This window comes from Garra rufa, chromosome 13 (genome assembly GCF_049309525.1).
Source record: "Garra rufa chromosome 13, GarRuf1.0, whole genome shotgun sequence".
NCBI classification, from domain to species: Eukaryota; Metazoa; Chordata; class Actinopteri; order Cypriniformes; family Cyprinidae; genus Garra; species Garra rufa.
The window spans coordinates 7,467,316-7,489,028 of record NC_133373.1 but is presented as its reverse complement, the minus strand read 5'-3'; the positions used below and the strand labels follow the sequence as shown (position 1 = coordinate 7,489,028).

The 21,713-nt window shown below is 34.6% G+C and overlaps 2 protein-coding genes across 6 annotated transcripts in view; both read right to left on the bottom strand.

Moving 5' to 3' along the window:
• LOC141283148 (low density lipoprotein receptor adapter protein 1) overlaps positions 1-14,181 on the bottom strand; it is a 54,056-nt gene extending 39,875 nt beyond the window's left edge. For all 3 annotated transcript variants that reach the window (XM_073816425.1, XM_073816424.1, XM_073816423.1), the window contains exon 1: positions 13,940-14,181. In XM_073816425.1, coding sequence (XP_073672526.1) covers positions 13,940-14,024 — 85 coding nt within the window. In that variant the 5' untranslated portion in view covers positions 14,025-14,181. The remainder of the gene's footprint in view (positions 1-13,939) is intronic.
• Positions 14,182-17,366: 3,185 nt separating this feature from the next.
• Positions 17,367-21,713, bottom strand: part of LOC141283171 (E3 ubiquitin-protein ligase RNF19B) — a 30,910-nt gene continuing 26,563 nt past the window's right edge. Inside the window, exons 9-10 of one of the 3 annotated variants that reach the window (XM_073816447.1) lie at positions 20,175-20,439; positions 17,367-18,664 (exon numbers count right to left, since the gene is read on the bottom strand). In XM_073816447.1, the coding sequence (XP_073672548.1) occupies positions 18,466-18,664; positions 20,175-20,439 (464 nt within the window). In that variant the 3' untranslated portion in view covers positions 17,367-18,465. The remainder of the gene's footprint in view (positions 18,665-20,174; positions 20,440-21,713) is intronic. The other 2 variants (XM_073816448.1, XM_073816449.1) reach the window with 2 other exon arrangements.

Sequence of the window (21,713 nt, the reverse complement as noted above, 5' to 3'; positions counted from 1 at the left end):
ACTTTTACCAAACGTTCACAACAAAGCATGAACGTTTATCATACAGACGTTTGCACCTCAAATCCTCATACATAAAAATGTGGATTATTTGCTTTTTTGATTTTTGAAGTAATCCAAATGCAATGCAAAATGTTTCTTTCCCAAAATCACAGAAGCTTTGGGTCTTATCTGCAGCACAACAGCGGCTCAGACTTTGTGCTCCCAGGTTCTGTTTATACTGAACAGCAATGCGCATTAACATTTGGTTTTAAGAAATGTAAACATGTTTTCTATTTCACAAAGGGACTTTTTCTCCTCAGTTGTATGTCAAGCCAGACACACCTTTAACTTGTGTCTGAAATGATCTGAATGCAAAAAAATGCATGAGATTTTTAGAGCATACTATTTAAGAGTAAGATAAAATTCTGAGTATTGGAAAAGCAAGTTATAATACAGCTCCAAGTTCTAACAATATATTAACTAAATAAAAGTTTGTATGGCTCATTTCAGACTCTATGAGTTATGGGAGCTTCCTCAGCAGTTTTTATGGTTTTGTCCTGATAAGGAAGCGGGCAACACTATTGGCTAGGTCACCTATATGCAAAGGTCATGTTTAAAACCATTTGTCAAGGTCTGCTTTCAGCAGGGCGTTTTGCTAGATAAGAAAGGGCAGGCAAAACTCGCCTCTTTTTACAAATGAGTTATTAAGTAAGAACACAAAACTTCAAGGAAAATGATTTGTGGAATGCAGTGAGAAATCCATATATTGACAGACCCCTATGAGATGCGTAACATAGTTAAAGGGATAGTTCACAGAAAAAAGTTTCTGAAAAATTACTCAACCTCAGGACATCCAAAATGTAGATGAGTTTGTTTCTGCATCAGAACAGCTTTGGAGAAATTTAGCATTACATCACTTGTTCAGCAATACATCCTCTGTAGTGAATGGGTGCCGTCAGAATGACAGTCCAAACAGCTGAGAAAAACATCACAAGAATCCACACCACTCCAGTCAATCAATTAACATTTTATGAAATAAAAAGAAGCATGTTTGTAAGAAAGAAATTCATCATTATGATGTTTTTAACTTTAAACCGTTGTTTCCGGATAAAATGCTCTATCCATAATATTGTTTTCTCCAGTGAAAAAGCCGCTTTGCTTTTAAATTAGTAGAAAAATATGCACAGATCAAGCACTCTTTACAAACGAAAAAAGTCCAAAATACAAATATGTTGGCAGATTTATGATTGATGTGAAAGGAGTTTTTCTCTGGAAAAAAAACATTATATGGATACGGGATTGTGTGGTTTTTATCCGCCGTTTGGACTTTAATTCTGACGGCACCCATTTACTGCAGAGGATTAATTTGAGAGCTAGTGATAATGTTACATTTCTCCAATTATGTTCCGAAAAAGAGGGAAAAAAACTGGGATTGTGTGGTTTACTTGCGGATTATTTTGATGTTTTTATCCGCCGTTTGGACTTTAATTCTGACGGCACGCATTCACTGCAGAGGATTAATTGGAGAGCAAGTGATAATGTTATATTTCTCCAATTATGTTCCAAAAAAGAAGAAAAAAACTCATCTACATCTTGGATGACCTGAGGTTGAGTACATTTTCAGAAAATCAAAACTATTCCTTTAAACATTTTGACAATGCCAGTCAAACGTTTTTGGACAGTAAGATTTTTTTAATGTTTTTAAAGTCTCTTTTGATCCAAAGTACAGCAAAAACAGTAATTATTTTTACTATTTAAAATAGCTGTTTTTAGCATCATTACTCCAGTCACATGATCCTTCAGAAATCATTGTAACATTCTGATTTGTTGCTCAAAAAACATTTTTTTATTATTACAATTATTTGTAAACAGCTGAGTAGATTTTTTTCGGGTTTCTTTGATCAATAGATCAAGAAGTTAGTTCAGAAGAACAGCATTTATCTGAAATAGAAATCTTTTGTAACATTATAAATGTTTTTATGAACACTTTTTTTTTAAATCAATTTAAAGCATCCTTGCTAAATAAAAGTATTGATTTCTATAATTATACTGACTCCAAGGTTTTGAATGGTATAGTGTATAATGTTACAAAAGCTTTCTATTTCAGATAAATGCTGATCTTTAGATCTTTCTATTCATCAAAGAATCCTGAAGAAAATGTGCTCAACTGTTTTAAATATTGATGATAATAATAAAAATGTTTCTTGAACAGCAAATCAGCATATTAGAATGATTCCTGAAGGATCATGTGACACTGAAAACTGGAGTAATGCTGCTGAAATGTAGCTTTGATCACAGGAATAAATTACATTTTAAAATATATTCAAATAGAAAGCAGTTATTTTAAATAGCAAAAAATATTTCACAATATTACAGCTTTTGCAGTACTTTGGATCAAATAAATGCGAGCTTGGTGAGCAGAAGAGACCTCAAAAATTAAAAATCTTACTGTCCAAAAACTTTTGACTGTTAGTGCATGTCACTATATATTTGTACTTACAACATCACGCCTTCATCTGCTGGTGTTATATTAATGCATCTAATGGATTAATGGCTCTGAGGGATAACAATTAAATCTAATTGTCCAGTGAGTATTTAGCCACACCATCACCAGAGATTGCTCCTCTAAGAGCCCAGTAATAGAATAAAACTGTATGGGCTTAATACGATGATGTCTAATTATGAGAAATAAGCTCAAGTGTATTACAGAGCCTCAGCTGGTGTGTGTGTGTTGTACTGTAAGTGGTGTCCCATGAGGGTTTGGCACTAAGGCAGCTCCTCAGTGTGCTGCTGATTGGTGGGTTTCGCTTGCTTCCGAACAGCCCTTCTGAACACCCTGCCCGCACTCAGTAATGGCTGAGGTTAAAGGTCAAAGCACTAAAGACACTGCCAAAGGATAGATGAAGTGAAGCAGCAAGCTGAGCATGCTGAAATGAAAACTACTCTCCAGAACACCTTCTGACCCAATGAGGAGGTTCAGCCTTAGCCTTACACTATATTTATGGTCTGTATTTATAAGATCAGGATTTATTATAATCGTTATTAAATTTTTTATATGTGACCCTGGGCCACAAAACCAGTCTTAAAGGAGTAGTTCACTTTTAGAACAAAAAATTACAGATAATTTACTCACCCCCTTGTCATCCAAGATGTTCATGTCTTTCTTTCTTCAGTCGTAAGGAAATTATGTTTTTTGAGTAAAACATTTTAGGATTTCTCTCCATATAATGGACTTCTAAGGGCTCTAAACGATCACAGCCGAGAAAAGAAGGGTCTTATCTAGCAAAATGATCAGTTATTTAAAAAAAAAAAAAAAAAAATACAATTTATTCAGCAAGACGAGCATTTGAGAATAAAAAGTATATAAGTTGTAAATGTTTTTAGGAAATAACCCATCTAGATAATACCTTTCTTCATTGGCTGGGATTGTTTTGAAGCTGCATTTTAACAGCATTTTGGAAGTTCAAACTTGGGGGCACCATAGAAATCCATTATATGGAGAGAAATCCTCAAAAAACACCATTTCTTTACGACTGAAGAAAGACAGATATAAACATATAGGATGACAAGGGGCTGTTTACATTATCTGTAAATTTTGGTATATGCATTGGTATATTTGTAGCACTAGCCAACAATACATTGAATGGGTCAAAATTATCTATTTTTATGCACAAAATCATCAAGATCAAGATCAATTTACACTAAGATGTTTTATACATTTTCTACTGTAAATATATGATTTTTTTATTTTTAATTAGTAATATGCATTGCTAAGAACTTAATTTGAACAATTTTTAAGGTCATTCTCTCAATATTTGATTTTTTTTTTTTTTGCACCCTCAGATTCCAGATTTTCAAACAGTTGTCCGCCTAACAAACTATACATCAATGGAAAGCTTATTTATTCAGATATGAATTCCAATTTGAGCCCAATGTCAAAAGATAAAGCTGAATTTACACTAGACTGCATATTTGTGACCCTGGACCACAAAACCAGTCATAAGGTTAAATTTTACAAAACTGAGATATATGCATCATATGAAAGTTCAATAAATGAGCTTTCTATTGATATATGGTTTGTTAGGATAGGACAATATTTGGCCGAGATACATCTATTTGAATATCTGGAATCTGAGGGTGCATAAAAATCAAAATACTGAGAAAATCACCTTTAAAGTTCTCCAAATTAAGTTCTTAACAATACATATTACTAATCAAAAATTACATTTTGATATATTTATAGTAGGAATTTTTCATTTTCAATGATTTGATCAACATGATCAATTTCCTAATGATTTTTGGCATAAAAGAAAAATTAATAATTTTGACCCATACAATGTATTTTTGGCTATTGCTACAAATATACCCCAGCGACTTAAGACTGGTTTTGTGGTCCAGGGTCACATTTATGAATACTCCCTTTAATTAAATCAAAAATAGTTTTGCACAGAACATCTTGCTTTATATAGTCCAAAGCTTTATCAGTTATTAATAGAATGCACTCCTCATGGATTTATGAAACTCATAATCAAACAAAAGTTGGTTGAAACTCATAACAGACAGCTCATCAATCTGATTAGCTCTAGTTTCAGGTGTTCAGTCTGACTGAGCGGAGCTGTTTGAATCCCACTGAGCCCAACAGCACAGATAAAAGACACCGAGAGCAAGACTAGCTGGAGTGACAGACAGACGAAGAGAGACTATTGGTGACAAGGTTCACTAGGGGTAATGCTGGCAGCAGGGAAGGACTAAAATAGAATAAAAGACTGTTTTTTAACAAGGGAATATTTTATAGGAAACACCAAGCAGCTAAAATCAACAGAGGAAAAGAGAGCTGTCAGATGAGCGGGAAGGACAGAAAGGGAAACAGACGCAGAGAATGAGAAACAGGAAGAGAGACAGAACGAGTGTCAAATTTCTCCCTGATGCATGTCCAGGTTGTCAAACAGGAAGGAAGGTTTGGATGTCACGGATCGCTCTGTGGGAGGATGCGACGGCTGATTCTCATGCAGTCGGTGTGCGCATTACTTTCTCTACATCTTTCTCTGCATGCTGTGAGAACTATGGGAGAGTTGTGATACATGTTAAATGGATAATTCAACCAAAAATTAAAATTAGACCCTGATTTACTCACCCTCAAGCCATCCTATGACTTTCTTCTTTCAGACGAATACAATTGGAGTTATATTAAAAAAATGTCCTGACTTTTCCAAGCTTTAAAATGGCAGTGAATGGCTTTTGAGATTTTCAAATCCAATAATGTGCATCCATCCATCATAAAAAGTACTCCAAACGGCCTTCTGAAGGGAATCGATGTGTCTTTGTAAAAAAAAAAAAAATGTATAAATCATAATCTCGTAATTGACAAAAGAGGATGACGGAGCACATTGGCAAACATGGAAGTGCAGTGGAAAGAGCAAAAACACGAATTATAAGTACAAAACTATTTGTGAAGAAAAATGTTGGAGGATTTCGATATAAGCCAAGAGGAGACTGGTTTTCCTTTGCTGTAAACAAAACTTTGTTCTTGCAGGACTTGCATTTTCTCACCGGAGCTAGAGATTATGGTTTATAAAGTTTTAAATGTGGACACAAATGTATAGAGTCGCTTCAGAAGGCCTTTCTTACCCCTGGAGCCGTGTGGAGTTATTTTAATGATGGATGGATGCACTTTATTGGACTTCAAAATCTCAACACCCATTCACTGTTATTAATAAGCTTGAAAAAGCCAGGAGATTTTTTAATATAACTCAGTGAGCTCAGTGTCTTAGCCATGACTGTCCACAAACCAACAGCAGAGAGCTTCTGTTTTTCACCTGTTGAGTTGATTAAAACAGCTGTTCCCAATGAATCAGGGTAATTAGGATGTTTTAGAACAGCTTGGACTATTTGGAATGGTAACTTTGGGTTTTCCTATAGACTGTGACAGTTTGCAAAGGGTATGAATAATTTTGGGCATGTCACTTTTTGTTCAAATGTAAATAAAAGCTGAGAAATATTTTTTTCCACAATGATGCCTCTTGTACAGTCTTATTATCATTTGGGAGAAGCCTGCGTCATTTAAGTCAGAATTTGCCAGGGGTGTGAATAATTTCGGCCTTGATTGTATGTATTGTAACACCTCTTCCGCCAGGAGGTGGCGACAACTGAACGTTTAAAAAAGTATTTATCATTGAATTATACATTCAAGAAATTCCAATAGTGGAACTTTATTAATTGAGACACTGACTCCTTTTTTTTTTATATATTGTTCAAATATAGACTTAATGACAATGAACATTCTGTCAGAACCACTAGTTAGATTTCTAATCCTTTTTTTTTCAGAACTGGGAGCAACAGTTTCTAAAAGAAATTTGTTTTTCAATTTATCCAGAATCATGCAGCTTTAGTTTACATGTTTATTACTGCATATAATTCATTAAAATAGAAGTTTAAATTTCATAAAGTACAAGTTCATATCAAAACGCACCAACATTTTTTTTTTTTGCAATTTGTGTTTTTTAGTTGAATAAAATACTATTTTTCCCTATATATTTCATCATTGAGGATTTCTTTTAAAAAGTTTAAAAATCTAATTTCGTCTCGTTCTAGTGAACCCAGTCTCGTATCTGGTCTGGTCTCGTGAGATAAGTGTCTCGTCACACCCCTAATGGACTTGTCACACACTTTATTGGACTTCAATATCTCAACACCCATTCAATTCCATTATAAAGTTTGGAAGAGTCAAGTCTTTTTTTTAATATAACACAGATTGTATTTGTCTGAAAGAAGAAAGTCCTGTACGCCTAAAATGGCTTGAGGTTGAGTAAATCATGGGCTAATTTTCATTTTTGGGTTAACTATCCCTTTAAAAACAAACGGTAATATATTTTTCAAAATATAATTTAGAAATAAGAATCTTTACTTAAACACATTCAATGACTTGACTGAGGGATTTTTTTATATAACTAATATCAGTGCATTTACTGTATATGCCTTCACTACCTGGCAATGGATGAATGTAATCTAATGCAGGTGTATAATGCTGTTTAGTTTTGGTGAACATGAGGAGAACAAAGAAAATCAATATGTGGGAGGACAGTGTCATTGACCGCTCTCTCAGTCTGATATAAAGCGGACTAATGAAAAATACAATGCAACTTCAAACAATGACTAGAAAGAAACACTAGCTATTATATAGATTAATTTAGAGCAAAGGTAGAAGTTGTATGGTAAAGCATGGCCCTAATTCCTTGTTTGGTTTTTGTGGATTGTGTCTTAAGTGTAGATGTACTGCACATTGTGCATCCGTTTCTCTCTCCAAAATCCTTTTCTCCTCTTTTATTCATAACCTGCAGGGAACAAACCACAGGGAGTCTCTATGCTCACAGACACTAAGGAAAAATAATGACAAAGACAGAAGGATCGAGACGAAGGAGAGAGAGACCTTTTCTGAAATCTAAAGGGATTTTGCTCTTATTTGTAGTGATTTGAAAGATACGCAACAAGCAAACAAATCAAACGAAGAGGGGAAAACAGAGAGACTGGTTGTCATTTGGTTTAAAAAGAAAGCATGGGAAGCTAAATTTCTCTTTGCCGGCAGATGTGAGAGCTGGCAGTTCAAACTGAATGCATTTATATTTGATCCAGGAAAAAAAAAATATTCCAAAGAAACTGTCAAAATGTAATATTCACTTTAGAACACATCAAAACAGCGCAGCTCGCAGCTTTTCAAACTGACATCCAGATATTCATTAAGTCAATATGAGTATGAGCATTAAGTCAATTGTTTTGCTGGTGGAAAGAGGTTCCATATTGAAAATGCATTTCTTAACCTTTAATTAAAGTCACATTAAAGTCACATTAGTGATAGGTGCTTTCAAATCATTTCTTTGCAAAGCTTCAAAACGTGTGCAAATCTTTTGTTTCACACTTTATGTATAAAACCAATGGATTCTCTGCAGTGATTGGATTGCTTGTGGATTATTGTGATGTTTTTATCAACTGTTTGGATTCTCATTCTGACGGCACCCATTCACTGCAGAGGATCCACCAGTGAGCAAGTGTCACAATGCGAAATTTTTCAAAATCTGTTCCCATTAAGAAACAAACTCATCTACTGTACATCTTGGATGGCCTGAGGATGAATATTTTAGATTTTTGGATGAACTATTTCTTTGACATAACTGAATGTTAACTGTAATCTCAAACTCCCAATGCAAATGCATTAAAGAAGCTTCTGTTTATTTAAATAGATTGCACATGATTGACTCAGATTGCATTATTTCATTTTAATTAAGTAAATTGAGCAAGCGGCAAATTTATGTTAATTAAAAAGATGCAGTATGAACATCTGTTGGTTTTATTCAGGTCTTGGTTCACAAGCTAGGTGGATTTTGTCACCTAGGGCATTCATATCTAACATCTTTTTTAAGAAATTCAAACCTTTTTGTTGAATCTATGCTAAGACACGGCTAAAGGCAGACGGGCTGTTGAACACGGCTGTCACAGTGTCCGAGGGTGATCACAATAACAATGTTTGGGAGTCATTGACGCCAGAAGTAATAAAGGAGAGTGTCTACTTCTCTCCCTCTCTTTCCCTACGTGCCTTCCGGGTCAGAATTGAGACCTAATTACGGTTGAGGAAAGATAGTCTCTGTCTTCATAAAGCTGGATACACTCTGAAATGAACACTTATAAAACCTAATAGGGTCTTTTCACACGGCATTGCACACTCTTGATTTAGAAAAATGGTTGTGTGTATGTGTATGTGTATGTGTGTGTGTGTGTGTGTGTGTGTGTGTGTGTGTGTGTGTTTCACCCAGTTTGTATGAACGTTAGTGCTTATTGTTGTGGAAAAAAACTACAAAGCCTTCATTACAAGAGCTCCCATCTGAAAGGGCTAACAACCACCTCAAGTGCAGTCGGAAAGCACACAAATAGCCTCTTTATAGCACATGAAACAAACAATTCATAGAGGAAACTGCTTATCAGCTAACCTTGAACCAGGGTCGGAAATGAACAAGGGCTTGTGGCAAAAATTCCACCAAAAATGGCCCATAAATTCAAGACAAAGGGGCAAAAGTGCCACTGCACAATTAAACAACGTATTATAGCTGTCGCGATTAAAGTAAAATGTGAAAATGAATGAAAAGCGTTGCTTTTACCTGCTTTTATGCAGCATTGAGCATTTTAAACTAATCAAAGGCGTTTCTGTTGAACTTAGGAATGCATTGGCCAATCAGAGGCCTTGGATTAGTCAGGCGCTAAACACGCTGAGGAGGTGATGAGTGTGCACGCTCGCGAATTCCCTTATGATAAACATTAACATTCCCTCGTTGCAAACAACACAGTGCAGATGTGATGTAAATAAAATATTGATTTCATGGCTTCTTTTTTCATAACTTGGCTAGACGTCGCTAACATCATGGACCGATATGTTTGTCTGTGAAGCCAGAATGTGACATGCCCAGAATGAAACTAAAATGTTTAATATTATTTTTTATATATCGATATTAATAATCATTTTTACAATATAAAGAGCAATAACCAACAATGATTTTTGTCATAATATTGCAGCCCTAGAAGCTCCCATTTTATAATTGTGTATAATTTGGCGTATAAATAGTCTATTGTTATTGACAACAGTTTAAAATATTGATTAAAGTATTTGATGTTAAAGGCAACATATGTTTTTTATAATAATAAGGTGATTATAAAAATTGCCCTTATAAATGTAAAAAGTGCCCCTGGAAATCAATCTACCAGCTACCAGCTAAAAATAAACCTGGTGCAGATTCATACTTATTCCAAAATTCAACTATTTAAGTCAATATATGGGTGAGATGTCATAATTAATGTCAGCTAAAAATGAATATAAAGAATATGCTATATGACACTAGGTTATAATTCGTATGATAAAAGATTAAACAAGCATAGGCTGAATAATAAAAATGTAGAGAATGTTAACAAAACAGCCAAGAATCCTTTACTCTCTAGGAACAGAACTTGACACAAGAAACCATAAATCAAAAATAATGAGAAGAATATAACCGTAAAGAATACAAATTTAGCTTTTTTGCATGGAGGAAATGTCTCACATGCACACTTCATTCATTGATTCAGTTTTTTATGGAATAATTTTCTTTACACTATATGACTGGTGTGTTTTTATTATTATTTTTTTTATAAAGATATTAATACTTCTAGTCAAATATGCCTTAAATTAATCAATAAAGACATAATGTTACAAATACAATATTTTTTAGGAATCCTGAACAAATGTATCAATGTTTCCACTAAAATATTAAGCAGCACAACTGTTTTCAACACTGATAATGAGCAAATCAGCATATTAGAACGATTTCTGAAAGATCATGTGACACTGAAGACTGAAGTAATGCGGCTGAAAATGTAGCTTTGATCACAGGAATAAATTACATTTTAAAACAGAAACCTGTTTATTTGTATTTCATGCATTTTTGATCAAATAAAGAGCATGCAAGACTTATATAAGAGCATATGTATGCATATGGGTGTCTGTGCATATAAATATTTTCTATCCACATTGCTGACATACGTCAGTCTGTGTGCACAGTCACCTTATCCACTTCTGATAATTGAAAATGACACATGGAGACCAGTTCTCTGATGTCAGTGCAACTTCTCTGTCCTTCACACTGCGCCTGGTCACAACGTGATACATTTGCTGACATCCTTTCTGTAATTGGTTCATCCAAAGCCAGAATGTCTGCTTTACTTAAACATGGATTGACACAGCTGTACCAGCTCAGAGAGGATCTGACATACTGATTTATGATCAAACAGTAAAGCATTAACTGCAAGTGTGTTTATTTTTAAAATAGTTTTTTTTATGTCTACATTAGATCAGCAGGAAGCTACTGCTCAAGCCTGTTATTTCCCACCCAGGGGTTATTACACTGGAAATTGCAAAAGCTTTCAGAGTAAAAAAAACGGGAAGGGCGTTCAACACTTGCAGCAACTAATGTGACCTTTGGAACTGTCAATGTTATTTTAATGACACAACAAGAATTGATAGTGACTTGTGTGTGCATGACATTACACACCAACTCTCTCTCTCTAAAAAAAAAAGACAGTATCTATAGGAGCCCAAACGTGATATTTTAGCTTGAACTTTGTCTTCTGGCAACATTAAAACATGAAATTTCACTTTTAATGAGTGCCAGTGGAAACTCTGACCTTCATCAAGTCAAACGCACACTTGAGAGACAACACCAGCCTCACATGAATATTCATCAGACCAGCACAAAAACTGTTCATTATTCACTTGTTTGTATGCTGTACTAGAATCTGCTCCCCTTTGAGCTAAAAATATTTAATTAATGTCACTCTTGTTTTGTGTGAAAACACAAAAGTTGAATAATTTTTCAAAATTGCATGCTTTGAGTGTTTCAAACACGTCATAATTTTTTTTTTAATGTCTCTTTTTGTGTATGTACACTACAATTTATTTCAAATTTCAAATCTTTTTTTAACATTATAAATGGGTTGTTCTGTGTAAACTCAACCAGAGGTTCCAGGCTCAAATGTTTGATTTTGCTATAATTTTTCTGAAGAAAGATAAACATGTATAGTGATGAAGGCCAAAATATTAAATGTCCTGGATGAATATTTACTGAGTAATCCACAATTTTGTAGAGGGGGGGTCAAAATGGGAGTTTCAGAGCCAAATTACAAGGGGATAAAAATTATTTTAGAAAACTGCAGCATCAGCATCATAATGTTATTTTTAAACAGAGATTGGTAGGTGTATTAATAAAATCTGTTGACTTCAGCTATCTTTGTTGCTATCTTGAAACAGCAATTTTCAAGATTTCCTTTCAGTATCATCATTTTAAAGGCTCTGTATGGTTTGGTTCCAGAGATATTGGAATTTCAATATGACTCCATGAGTAAATTGTTCAATTGTACACATTTTCAATGGTCAAAACCAAATAATAGCAAAATCAAAAATCTGAGCCAGGGAAGTTTCTGAAATTTGGTTGATTTGACAAATAATGACCCAAATAAAAGCATTTGGTTCTTTGTTTTGAATCCCAGTGACTTCAGCAACCTTTGTTGCATTATGTGCCAATTGTGACCATTCAAAAATGGGGAAAAAGCACTTTTCAAGTTTTTTCTCCAAGGTTTGCATGCCTGTAACTAAAGAAATATTAAAGGTATCTTTATGCCCTTTTAGACATTGGTCTTAATAAACTTTCCTTTCTGTATCTTCATTTAAAGGCTCTGTATGGCTTGATTCCAGAGAAATTGGTATTTCAATATGACTCCAAGGGTAAATTGTTAAATTGTACATTTTCAATGGTCAAAAAATTTTGAGCCGGGAAAGTTTTGGAATTTGTTTGATTTGACACGTAATGACCCAAATAAAAGCTTTCTTTTTTTATTTGAATGGCAATGGTTCTTGTTTGCAAGTGACTTGTTTAGAACAAGTGAGGCCTTCTGCAAAATATCTTTTTTGTGTTCAACAAATAAAAACAAGTGCATACATTCAAAAATGTGGAAAAGCCCTTTTTAATGTTTTTTTCTCCAAGGTTTGCATGCCTGTAACTCAAGAAATATTGAATATATCTTTATGCCCTTTTAGACATTGGGTCTTAACAAACTTTCCTTTTGGCATCTTTAATTTAATATATGGCGTATCTATTTTTAGGCTCTATATGGTTTGGTTCCAGAGATATTGGAATTTCAATATGACTCCAGGGGTAAATTGTTCCATTGTACACATTTTCAATGGTCAAAAACCAAATAATAACAAGTGAGACATTCTGCGAAATATCTTTTTTTGTGTGTTCAACAGATGAAAACAAATGCATAAAGGTTTGGAATTACATGAGGGTGAGTAAATAAAAGTCGAAATTTTACTTTTACTATTCCTTTAAAAAATGTAACTGCCATCATCTTTAAAATAGATTTCTATATAATAGTCCTTTGTGAGAAATCATGCGAACAAGCAATTTTAGTCAAGTTCTCAAGCAACAAATAACCCTTGTACACTTGATCCTACTCACTCTGTCTCTGAAATACAAAGCATTGCTAGAAAGACAGACATCCATTACAGATCAAATCATTAAAATTTAATCTGGAGGGAGCACATCTGAATTCCCAAGACGCAACTGTTGATTTGAATTATTCATTATGCTCATTTTCTTGGTTTTTAGTAAATATACATACTCTCAGCCACAAGAGACAGGCGGATTTCCTCCAGCTGTATGCCTGGCACACAGTTCAAGTGGGAATAAGGATGTTTTGTCCCCAGAGTGCCTCATGAACTTCACATCTCACACGTCAGAATGACAGCGCGTCGAGCCTCAGGCTCCTGCCTGTCACCGCTGATGTGACACGGGCTGTCTCATAAAACCACTGCCCTCTTTTCCATACAAGAGCGCTCGATTCTTCCTCCTGACAGAACAAAAGCTGGCAGGACCGGCCAACTGATTCAATTATTAAAACATAAATGGATGAAGTGTGATTTGGAGTCAGTGAAAGTGTGAAAGTTGGAACTGTGATTTTATTTGCACAGCATGGCCAGCTGTCTCTCCGAGCTTCACCAAGTTTCAACACATTTCAAAAAGCCAGTCAACCTTGAACAGTTCAGTGGTGACATCTATGCGATCTAATTGGATTTTCTTATACACATGGGAAAAAGTGAGAAAAAGATGTTTTACAGTAACTAGACTGTATATGTTTAATACTGGGAAAGAATCCTACTGTAAATGTGCAACTACACAGATGAGTATCTCACTATGCAGAAACATTAAATAAACAATTAAGCAAACAACGTTGCATTGCTGATTAAAATGACACTAAAACGACAAACAAAAGATGTTCAGGTACTGTAGTTTCAGGAAGGCAGTGTTATCAGAGCATCGCTTGAACAGCAGCACTGATGCAGTTGTATTCAATAAAACGTAAACAGAGATAAACGCTGGTTACTCACTTTCATGCTTGGACGTTCCCCATGTGTGCCGCGGAACTCCAGGACTTTTGATTATAGCTCTCCCGGCGGATTTTAACGCATCCATGCTGGAAGGTGTCTGCAGAGCAGGTGCAGAGCTCTTCTTTGGTGCCTACTGTTGGAATGGGGAAAGTGGAGTAGCATGCAGCGAGTAATGGATCGAGTGGACACGAGCTGCCTATAGACACCGGCTCACAGTCCTGTATCTGTACAGTAACATTAACCCTTCACTGCCCGACTGACGGAGATCCACGAGCTGCTCCCTTCACACAGCCACTGACGTTTCATGACTGGCGATGAAAAAAGAAGTACAATCATGCGAAATCATGTTGATATATAAGGCAATTTTGGGTTGTTTACCAATTTATCTCTGCTGTCTTATACAAAGGACTTCGTTTAGAAGTTATTCACTACGTTCTCAATCAAATTACAATCTGTGTGTTCCTTTTGTCAGGATTGAATTTGGTAAAACTTCTTTTAAATATGCCGCCACTTCAGACTGGATACTTCTCCAAAAGGAGATAAAATTACAGAACTTGGTGTCGTATAATAATTTTAAGTCTTTATTGTATAATTTAGAGAGAAACCAAATTGTGTGTGATTGTTTTTAATGTGTTAGTTGTCTTCTTTGTAATGTCTGTTGCAACTCCTACCTTGGCCAGGACACTCCTGGAAAAGAGATTTTAATCTCAGTGAGTTTTCATTCCTGGTTAAATAAAGGTAAATGAAAATGAATGAAATGAAACTCTTAGCGAAGAATATAATTACTCATCCGGGTCATGCTTTGAGTTTGAACAACGTAAACAAAGACTGTAACAGTGAAACTTTTAATAGGTTATGCCTGTATGTTATTATCGCTTTATGCATTTTGTCGATAATAATATTATTATAGCCTATATTTATATTGTCATTTATTTATTTGATTCAAATGGTGTTATTAGAAAACATGAAATCGAATGTTCCCGTGTCATTCCTGGGATTCGGTGCTTTTAGTGTCCCTCAGTAAAATTAGAATTTTCAACAATATAAATTTTAAAGTTGTCTTTGACATGAATAATCCCCTTTTAAACTTTAAGCATATTTAATTTTTTTTAAAGACAATTCTAAACATTTCACAGCATTTTGAACCACCAAATATTACAAATGTTCTATGTTGTTAAGGGAAATAGGTCATTCCCAGTCTTTGGTGCCTTTTGGACATCATAAAAGTAAAACAAAATTTTAAATAAATTCTTATGTAATTATCAGTATTGGGGGTAATGCATTACAAGTAACGCGAGTTACGTAATCAGATTACTATTTTCAAGTAACTAATAAAGTAACAGTACTTTTTCAATTACAAGAACTGACTAATCCACAATTTTCACTTTTATTTACATTTTTACAAGTTACTTTTTGTTTCCTTTATGTATTTAATCCCATTTTTAGCTAATGTCTTTGCTGCAGACCTTTTTTGATCCAATTCAACCATACTAATAAGCAAAACTCACTTTAGATTAATTAACATTTGTGCTTCATTTTTCTCATTGCTGAAGAGTGTTGAACCTCTTTCTGCAGTTCTACTGTACAGACGTTAATTTACTTTTCCTTCAGCCTTAGGCTTATTCATTTCACTTTTTGGTGTGAAAGGGCTTTTACATTTGCTAAAAATCTGTCACGAATTGAGTCGTCCTGTCATTAACTCTTGCACTACACATCATGGACTTCATTCCCCACAAGCCACTGCACCAATCACTGCATTCACCTGCTCCCTGTTTCTCACTGCACTGATCACTGCACACACCTGCAGCTCATTCACACACACACACACACACACACACACACACACACACACACACACACACACACACACACACACACACACACACACACACACACCTGCAGCTCATCACACAGACAGCTTATATGCCACTCACACACACAGCTTCTTCGCGAAGTCTTGTATTGCCCCGGCTACATTCTGAGCGTTTCTTTCCCGTGTTTGATTCCCTGTGTTTTCGATTCCTAGACTCCCTCTTGTGTATGATTCTCGCTGCCAGCCCCGACCTTCTGCCTGTGTTTGACCACGATTTCTGCCTGCCCCTTTGTGTTTGTTTGCCTGAATAAAATGCTGCAAATGGATCCGCACGTCTCAGACCGTCCTTGTGACAAAAATCAAAGTTTTTGTATTTAAAACAAGCAAGCCCTGCCCAGATTTCAAAAGTAAACGCAAAATAATGTAACGCATTACTTACCATAAAAAGTAACATAATTTGTTTAATTTTTAGGGAGTAACACAATAAAAAAGTAACCATCCCCAACACTGGTAATTATGATCATTTTAGTACTTTTTAGCAACTTTTCACTATTGAAACAAAATATTTGTAGAATTATCAGTAATAAATTTATTTTCTAATAACCTCCTTATAGTGTCATGACCGTGAGCAAAAAAATAATGTGGTGACGTCAGATAAATTATATTATATCAACAGAATTATTATTTGTTGTCAATTGTAAATTTACAGTGAGGGTACAAGCTTAGCCACACATAAAAAAATAAAAAATAAAATAAAAAGATTTAAGATTAATAAAAACAGCCTGAATCTATGGGTTTACCACAGCAACAGGCCTAATTAAAAAAAAAAAAAAAAAAAAACTGATTTATGTTGCTACTGTTCTGAACCAATTTCCAATGGTTAAACATATAAAAATATTATCTTCAATAATAAAGCATCTTCATATTATGCACCCTGATTCACAAAAAATAATTAAATAAGCACAAAACCAGTCATAAGTGTATAAAATGAACAAGCTTTCCATTGATGTATGGTTTGTTAGGATAGGACAACATTTGGCCCAGATACGACTAATTAATAATCTGAAATTTGAGGGTGCAAAAAAATCTAAATATTGAGAAAATTGCCAAATGAAGTTCTTAGCATGCATATTAATCAAAAATGTAGTTTTGATTTATTTACGGTAGGAAATTTACAAATTATCTTCATGGAACATGATCTTTACTTAATATCCTAATGATTTTTGCCATAAAAGAAAAATGTATAATTTTGACCCATACAATGTATTTTTGGCTATTGCTACAAATACACCCGTGCTACTTAAGACTGGTTTTGTGGTCCAGGGCCACATTTATGGTCTGGTTTATTAAGTTAGTAAGGTATTCTGTTAAAATTCTGTATTATCACAAATAACATTTTTAGATTTAAACATACATAACTCTGAACTGCTTGTATTTCTTATTGGACTCCAAATTGAGCAGGTATCGAGTGTTTTTAGAGCTCTAGCGCCCTCTATCTGTGCCTTGTAGAAATGCTATCAGAATGGTTTACATAAAAACTACGTAAAATATAAAATAACATCCCACCTGTAAATCAAAATGAAAACTATTGAACAAATGAGAAGAAAACAAATCTCTCAGTCATTCAATACAAATCGTTTTATTGACATACTGTTCCATTCATTGTTCCCAATCCGCAGTGCAGCTATGAAGTTCAGTTTTGGAAACTCCTGGAGGTCTTTTACACTTGAAACAGGGCTGTCCGTTGCTAATTTTCAAATAGGACAGGGGGTAAAAGTTTGTATTAGAGGCCTGATCTAGCATTCTGAGTTCCTCCATTGATCCTAAGTGTCAAAAATACCAGTAGTCTAGACATTATACAACTGTTGGCTCTGGGGTACCAATGCAAGGAATTACTTAGTAAGCTGAAACTGTCAATGTAGATGTTTGAGGTAAGGTGCGCTATTTAGTTAATGGGCTTTTAAAACTCATGATTCATTAAGTACTCAATACCAGCGGCAAAAACGAAAGCCTGCAGAAATAAAGATCTCAAAGTGAACAGAGGGAAACAAGATCATCAGTTTCAACCTAATTTTATCATAATCAGGAAATATTAAAAACAGCCTAGTAAGTCTCACAGATTTTGCTCCTCCATCATAAAATGCAACATAATGCATAATGAATAATAAAAGAATAAATACCATGAGGGAAAAGCCCATTACCCAAATTAGCACTAGCCTGCAGTACAAAAGTTACTGTATTTCACCATTTCAGGCTAGGAACTGTGGCAACTGTGGCAGAATTAACCATGCTATTAATCCCTAGTTGAATTCTTTTTCCTTTTATTCCCTATGCGTAAGTCAGGGGATACGAACCGAATATGGTCATTAGATAAAAGGGTATAGCTAAAACAAAAGCTAAAGTGAATAAATTAAACAGACCAGCATCCAAATAGGCGATGTTTTCTATAGAACACAGTATAAAATCGGTTAGCACTCCTCAAACTTGACAACAAACATGCGCTTGGTCATTTGAGTTTATATGATCGTCTTTAATCGCCTCCTTGGGATTTTGGCAGCTGCCCTGGCCTCTCATCTCTCCCTCTCTTTTTTCTTTCATGGTCTCTGTGTATTGGTTTCCATGTCGCTGGCTCTCTGTGTTTGCAGGCAGAGGCTGGAAGCACCCGGTGGGAGTGTAGGTGGGCCGTGGAAGCAGTGGTTTTTCCAGGATTTGCTCAGACGCTGTCTATCTCAGGAACTGGCACGGGTTCGGTGCTCCCTGTCTGTTGTGAGGCACACAGAGGTTCACAGGGCTGGCTGAGCGATTCCATCGACAGGCTCTTGCTAGAGAGAATACTGCTGAGACTCGGCTTCCGGCCGTCCCGTGGCTGGGCCTCGATCTCCACACGGACCTCTATATTAGTCCCTTCCCTGCTGTAAACAACAACAAAAAAAAGATTTTAGGCAAAAGAAATCGATGATGTGATTTATGTTCAGTTTTTTTTAATTCTATCTAAAAATTTTGCCATACAATACCAGTCAAAAGGTTTTGAACAGTAAGATTTGTTATGTTTTTTGAACAAGTCTCTTTTGCTCATTTATTTAATCCAAAATGCAGCAAAAACTTAATGTTCAAATATTTTTACTAATACAAAAATACTGTTTTCTATTTGAATATATTTTAAAATGTAATTTACTCCTATGATTTTAAAGCTGAATTTGTAGCATCATTATTCCAGTCACATGATCATTTAGAAATCATTGTACTATTCTGATTTGCTGCTCAAAAAACATTTAGTATTAATAGAATAGAGTAGAATTTTTTTTCAGGTTTCTTCAATGAATAGAAAGTAAAATAAAAAACAGCATTTATCTGAAATAGAAATTGTAACATTGTAAATGTCTTTATTATCACTTTTGATCAATTTAAAGCATCCTTGCTAAATAAAATGATTAATTTTTATATTATTGATAATAATAATAATAATAATAAAAGCATATTAGAATGATTCCTGAAGGATCATGTGACCCTGAGGACTGGAGTAATGATGCTGAAAATTTAGCTTCGATCACAGGAATAAATTACATTTTAAAATATATTCAAATAGAAAGCAGTTATTTCAAATAGTAAAAATATTTTACAATACTACTGCTTCTGCTGTATTTTGCATCAAATAAATGCAGGCTTGGTGAACAGAAGAGACTTCTTCAAAAACATTAAAAATGTTACTGTTCAAAAACTTATGACAGGTAGTGTATTTATGAGAATATGAGAATATATAAATGTCAGGGCCATTTTGATATCATTATGAAATTAGAAATCCTAAAAAAAAATAATGAAATATTTAAAAAGAAAACCTTAAGTAGCTTCGCATAATTTCTTACTATTATTTCTTTTAAAGGTTTGGGGAGTTTTTTTTTTTTTTTTTTTTGAAGATATTAATACTTTTATGCATCAAATTGCTCAAAAGTGACAGTAAAGAAATATATAATATTACAAAATATTTATATTCATGTTACAAAGCCTTCTATTCATCAAAGAATCCTGAAAAGTAAGTAATAAAATCAAATATAAAGCAGCAGTTGATAATAACATTATGATTTTATTACATTTATAATAAGAAGAAGCATTTCTTGGGCAGCAAATCAGCATTTCAGAATGATTTCTGAAGGATCATGTGACACTGAAGGCTGGAGTAATGATGCTGCAAATTTAGCTTTGATCACAGGAATAAATTACATTTTAAAATGTAATATAGTATTTAACAGTCAAATATTATTTCACAATTTTATGGTTTTACTATATTTTATAATTAATAATGGAATAAATTAGCACAAGAGACGTGTTTCAAAAACACTGAAAATCTCCAGACTTTTGAACTGCTTTGCTTATTAATATTTGAAAAATAAAATAAAATCAAGCTTTGTCATAAAATTTGCTGACCTCAGAGCAAATGTTTGTGTGCTACTGAAGGCACACTCCTCAACTACATCCAAATCGTCTGACTGAACAACCTGCTCAGTGCTGTCAACATGTCCATCATTAGGAGGTTCATCTGAGCCTTTAGCTCCAGACTGCTCCACACTGGTGCTGGGAAGTGGCATCACTTCCTCCACATTCACACTCACTTCCTGTACATTTCCGTCGGATAGAGCTGGGTTGGTCTGGCCGGTCCAGTGATCACTGACTACATGAGAAAATAGAAGATCTTCAAGAGAAGTTTAAATGTCATCAGATCAGGCCAAACTGTGAGCTTAATATTACAAGACTAATCTTTATTCACTACAGTTACAATGTTTCCATTATCAAATACAAACTCATGCATAATGATTAGCAATTTATAATACAGTAGGATCATTTTCTAGCATTAATAATGTACAGTAGAGTGTTGGATAAGCAGTGTTGAAACAGCTTCCCAAACTTAAAAATATTAATAATGTAAAGATACTCTTTTAAACAAGTTAGCTACACATGTTATTAGGGATGCACCGATACGAATCGGCCAATCATGCTTGCGCGTTTTGTCAGTAAAGCCGGTTCTGTAATCAGTGGTAAATGCCATCAGGTGCGTGATTTCACGTTGAGCCGTATATACTACACACAGCCGTTGTTTACCGACAAGCTGCGCAAATCAATGTTCATTATCAGTGTGAATGTGTGCAGCTTGTCAGTGAACAACGGCTGTGTGTAGTATATACGGCTCAATGTGAAATCACGCACCTGATGGCATTTACCGCTGATTACAGAACCGGCTTTACTGACAAAACGCGCAAGTGATCGGCCGATACGGATCGGTGCATCCCTACATGTTACTAACATGTAGCTAACTACTGAGAATCTGTTTAAGGAGGGTAAACTAGAACAAAGATACACTTAAAAGTAGTTAGATATAGCTCCTAGCAAAAAGTAACTAACTACAAAGAAGCTCTTCAATGTGGTTAAAATACATCAAAGATAGTCTTAAAATGAGTTAGCTACACTAAAAACTCCTAGTAAGAGGTAGCTAACTACAGTACATGTGTTTAAGGCGGGTAAATTATAGAAAAGATACTCTTACAAGTAGTTAGCTACACTAAAAACTCCCAGCATAAAGTAACTTACAATAAAGAAGATGTTTAGTGTGGTTAAAATACAGCAAAGATACTCTTACAATTAGTTAGCTACACTAAGAACTTATAGTAAAAGTAGCTAACTACAGTAAATCTGTTTAAAGTTGTAAACTACAGAAAAGATACTTGTGCAAGTGGTTATAGCTACAAAAAATGATAGCAAACAGTATCCAACTACAGTAAATCTGTTTAAGGTGGTTAAACTACAACGAAGATACTCTTAAAAGTAGTTAGCTACACTAAAAACTCCTAGTAAAAAGTAGCTAACTACAGTAAATCTGTTTAAGGTGGTTAAACTACAGAAAAGATACTTGTACAAGTAGTTATAGCTACACTAAACAATAGCAAACAGTATCAAACTATAGTAAATCTG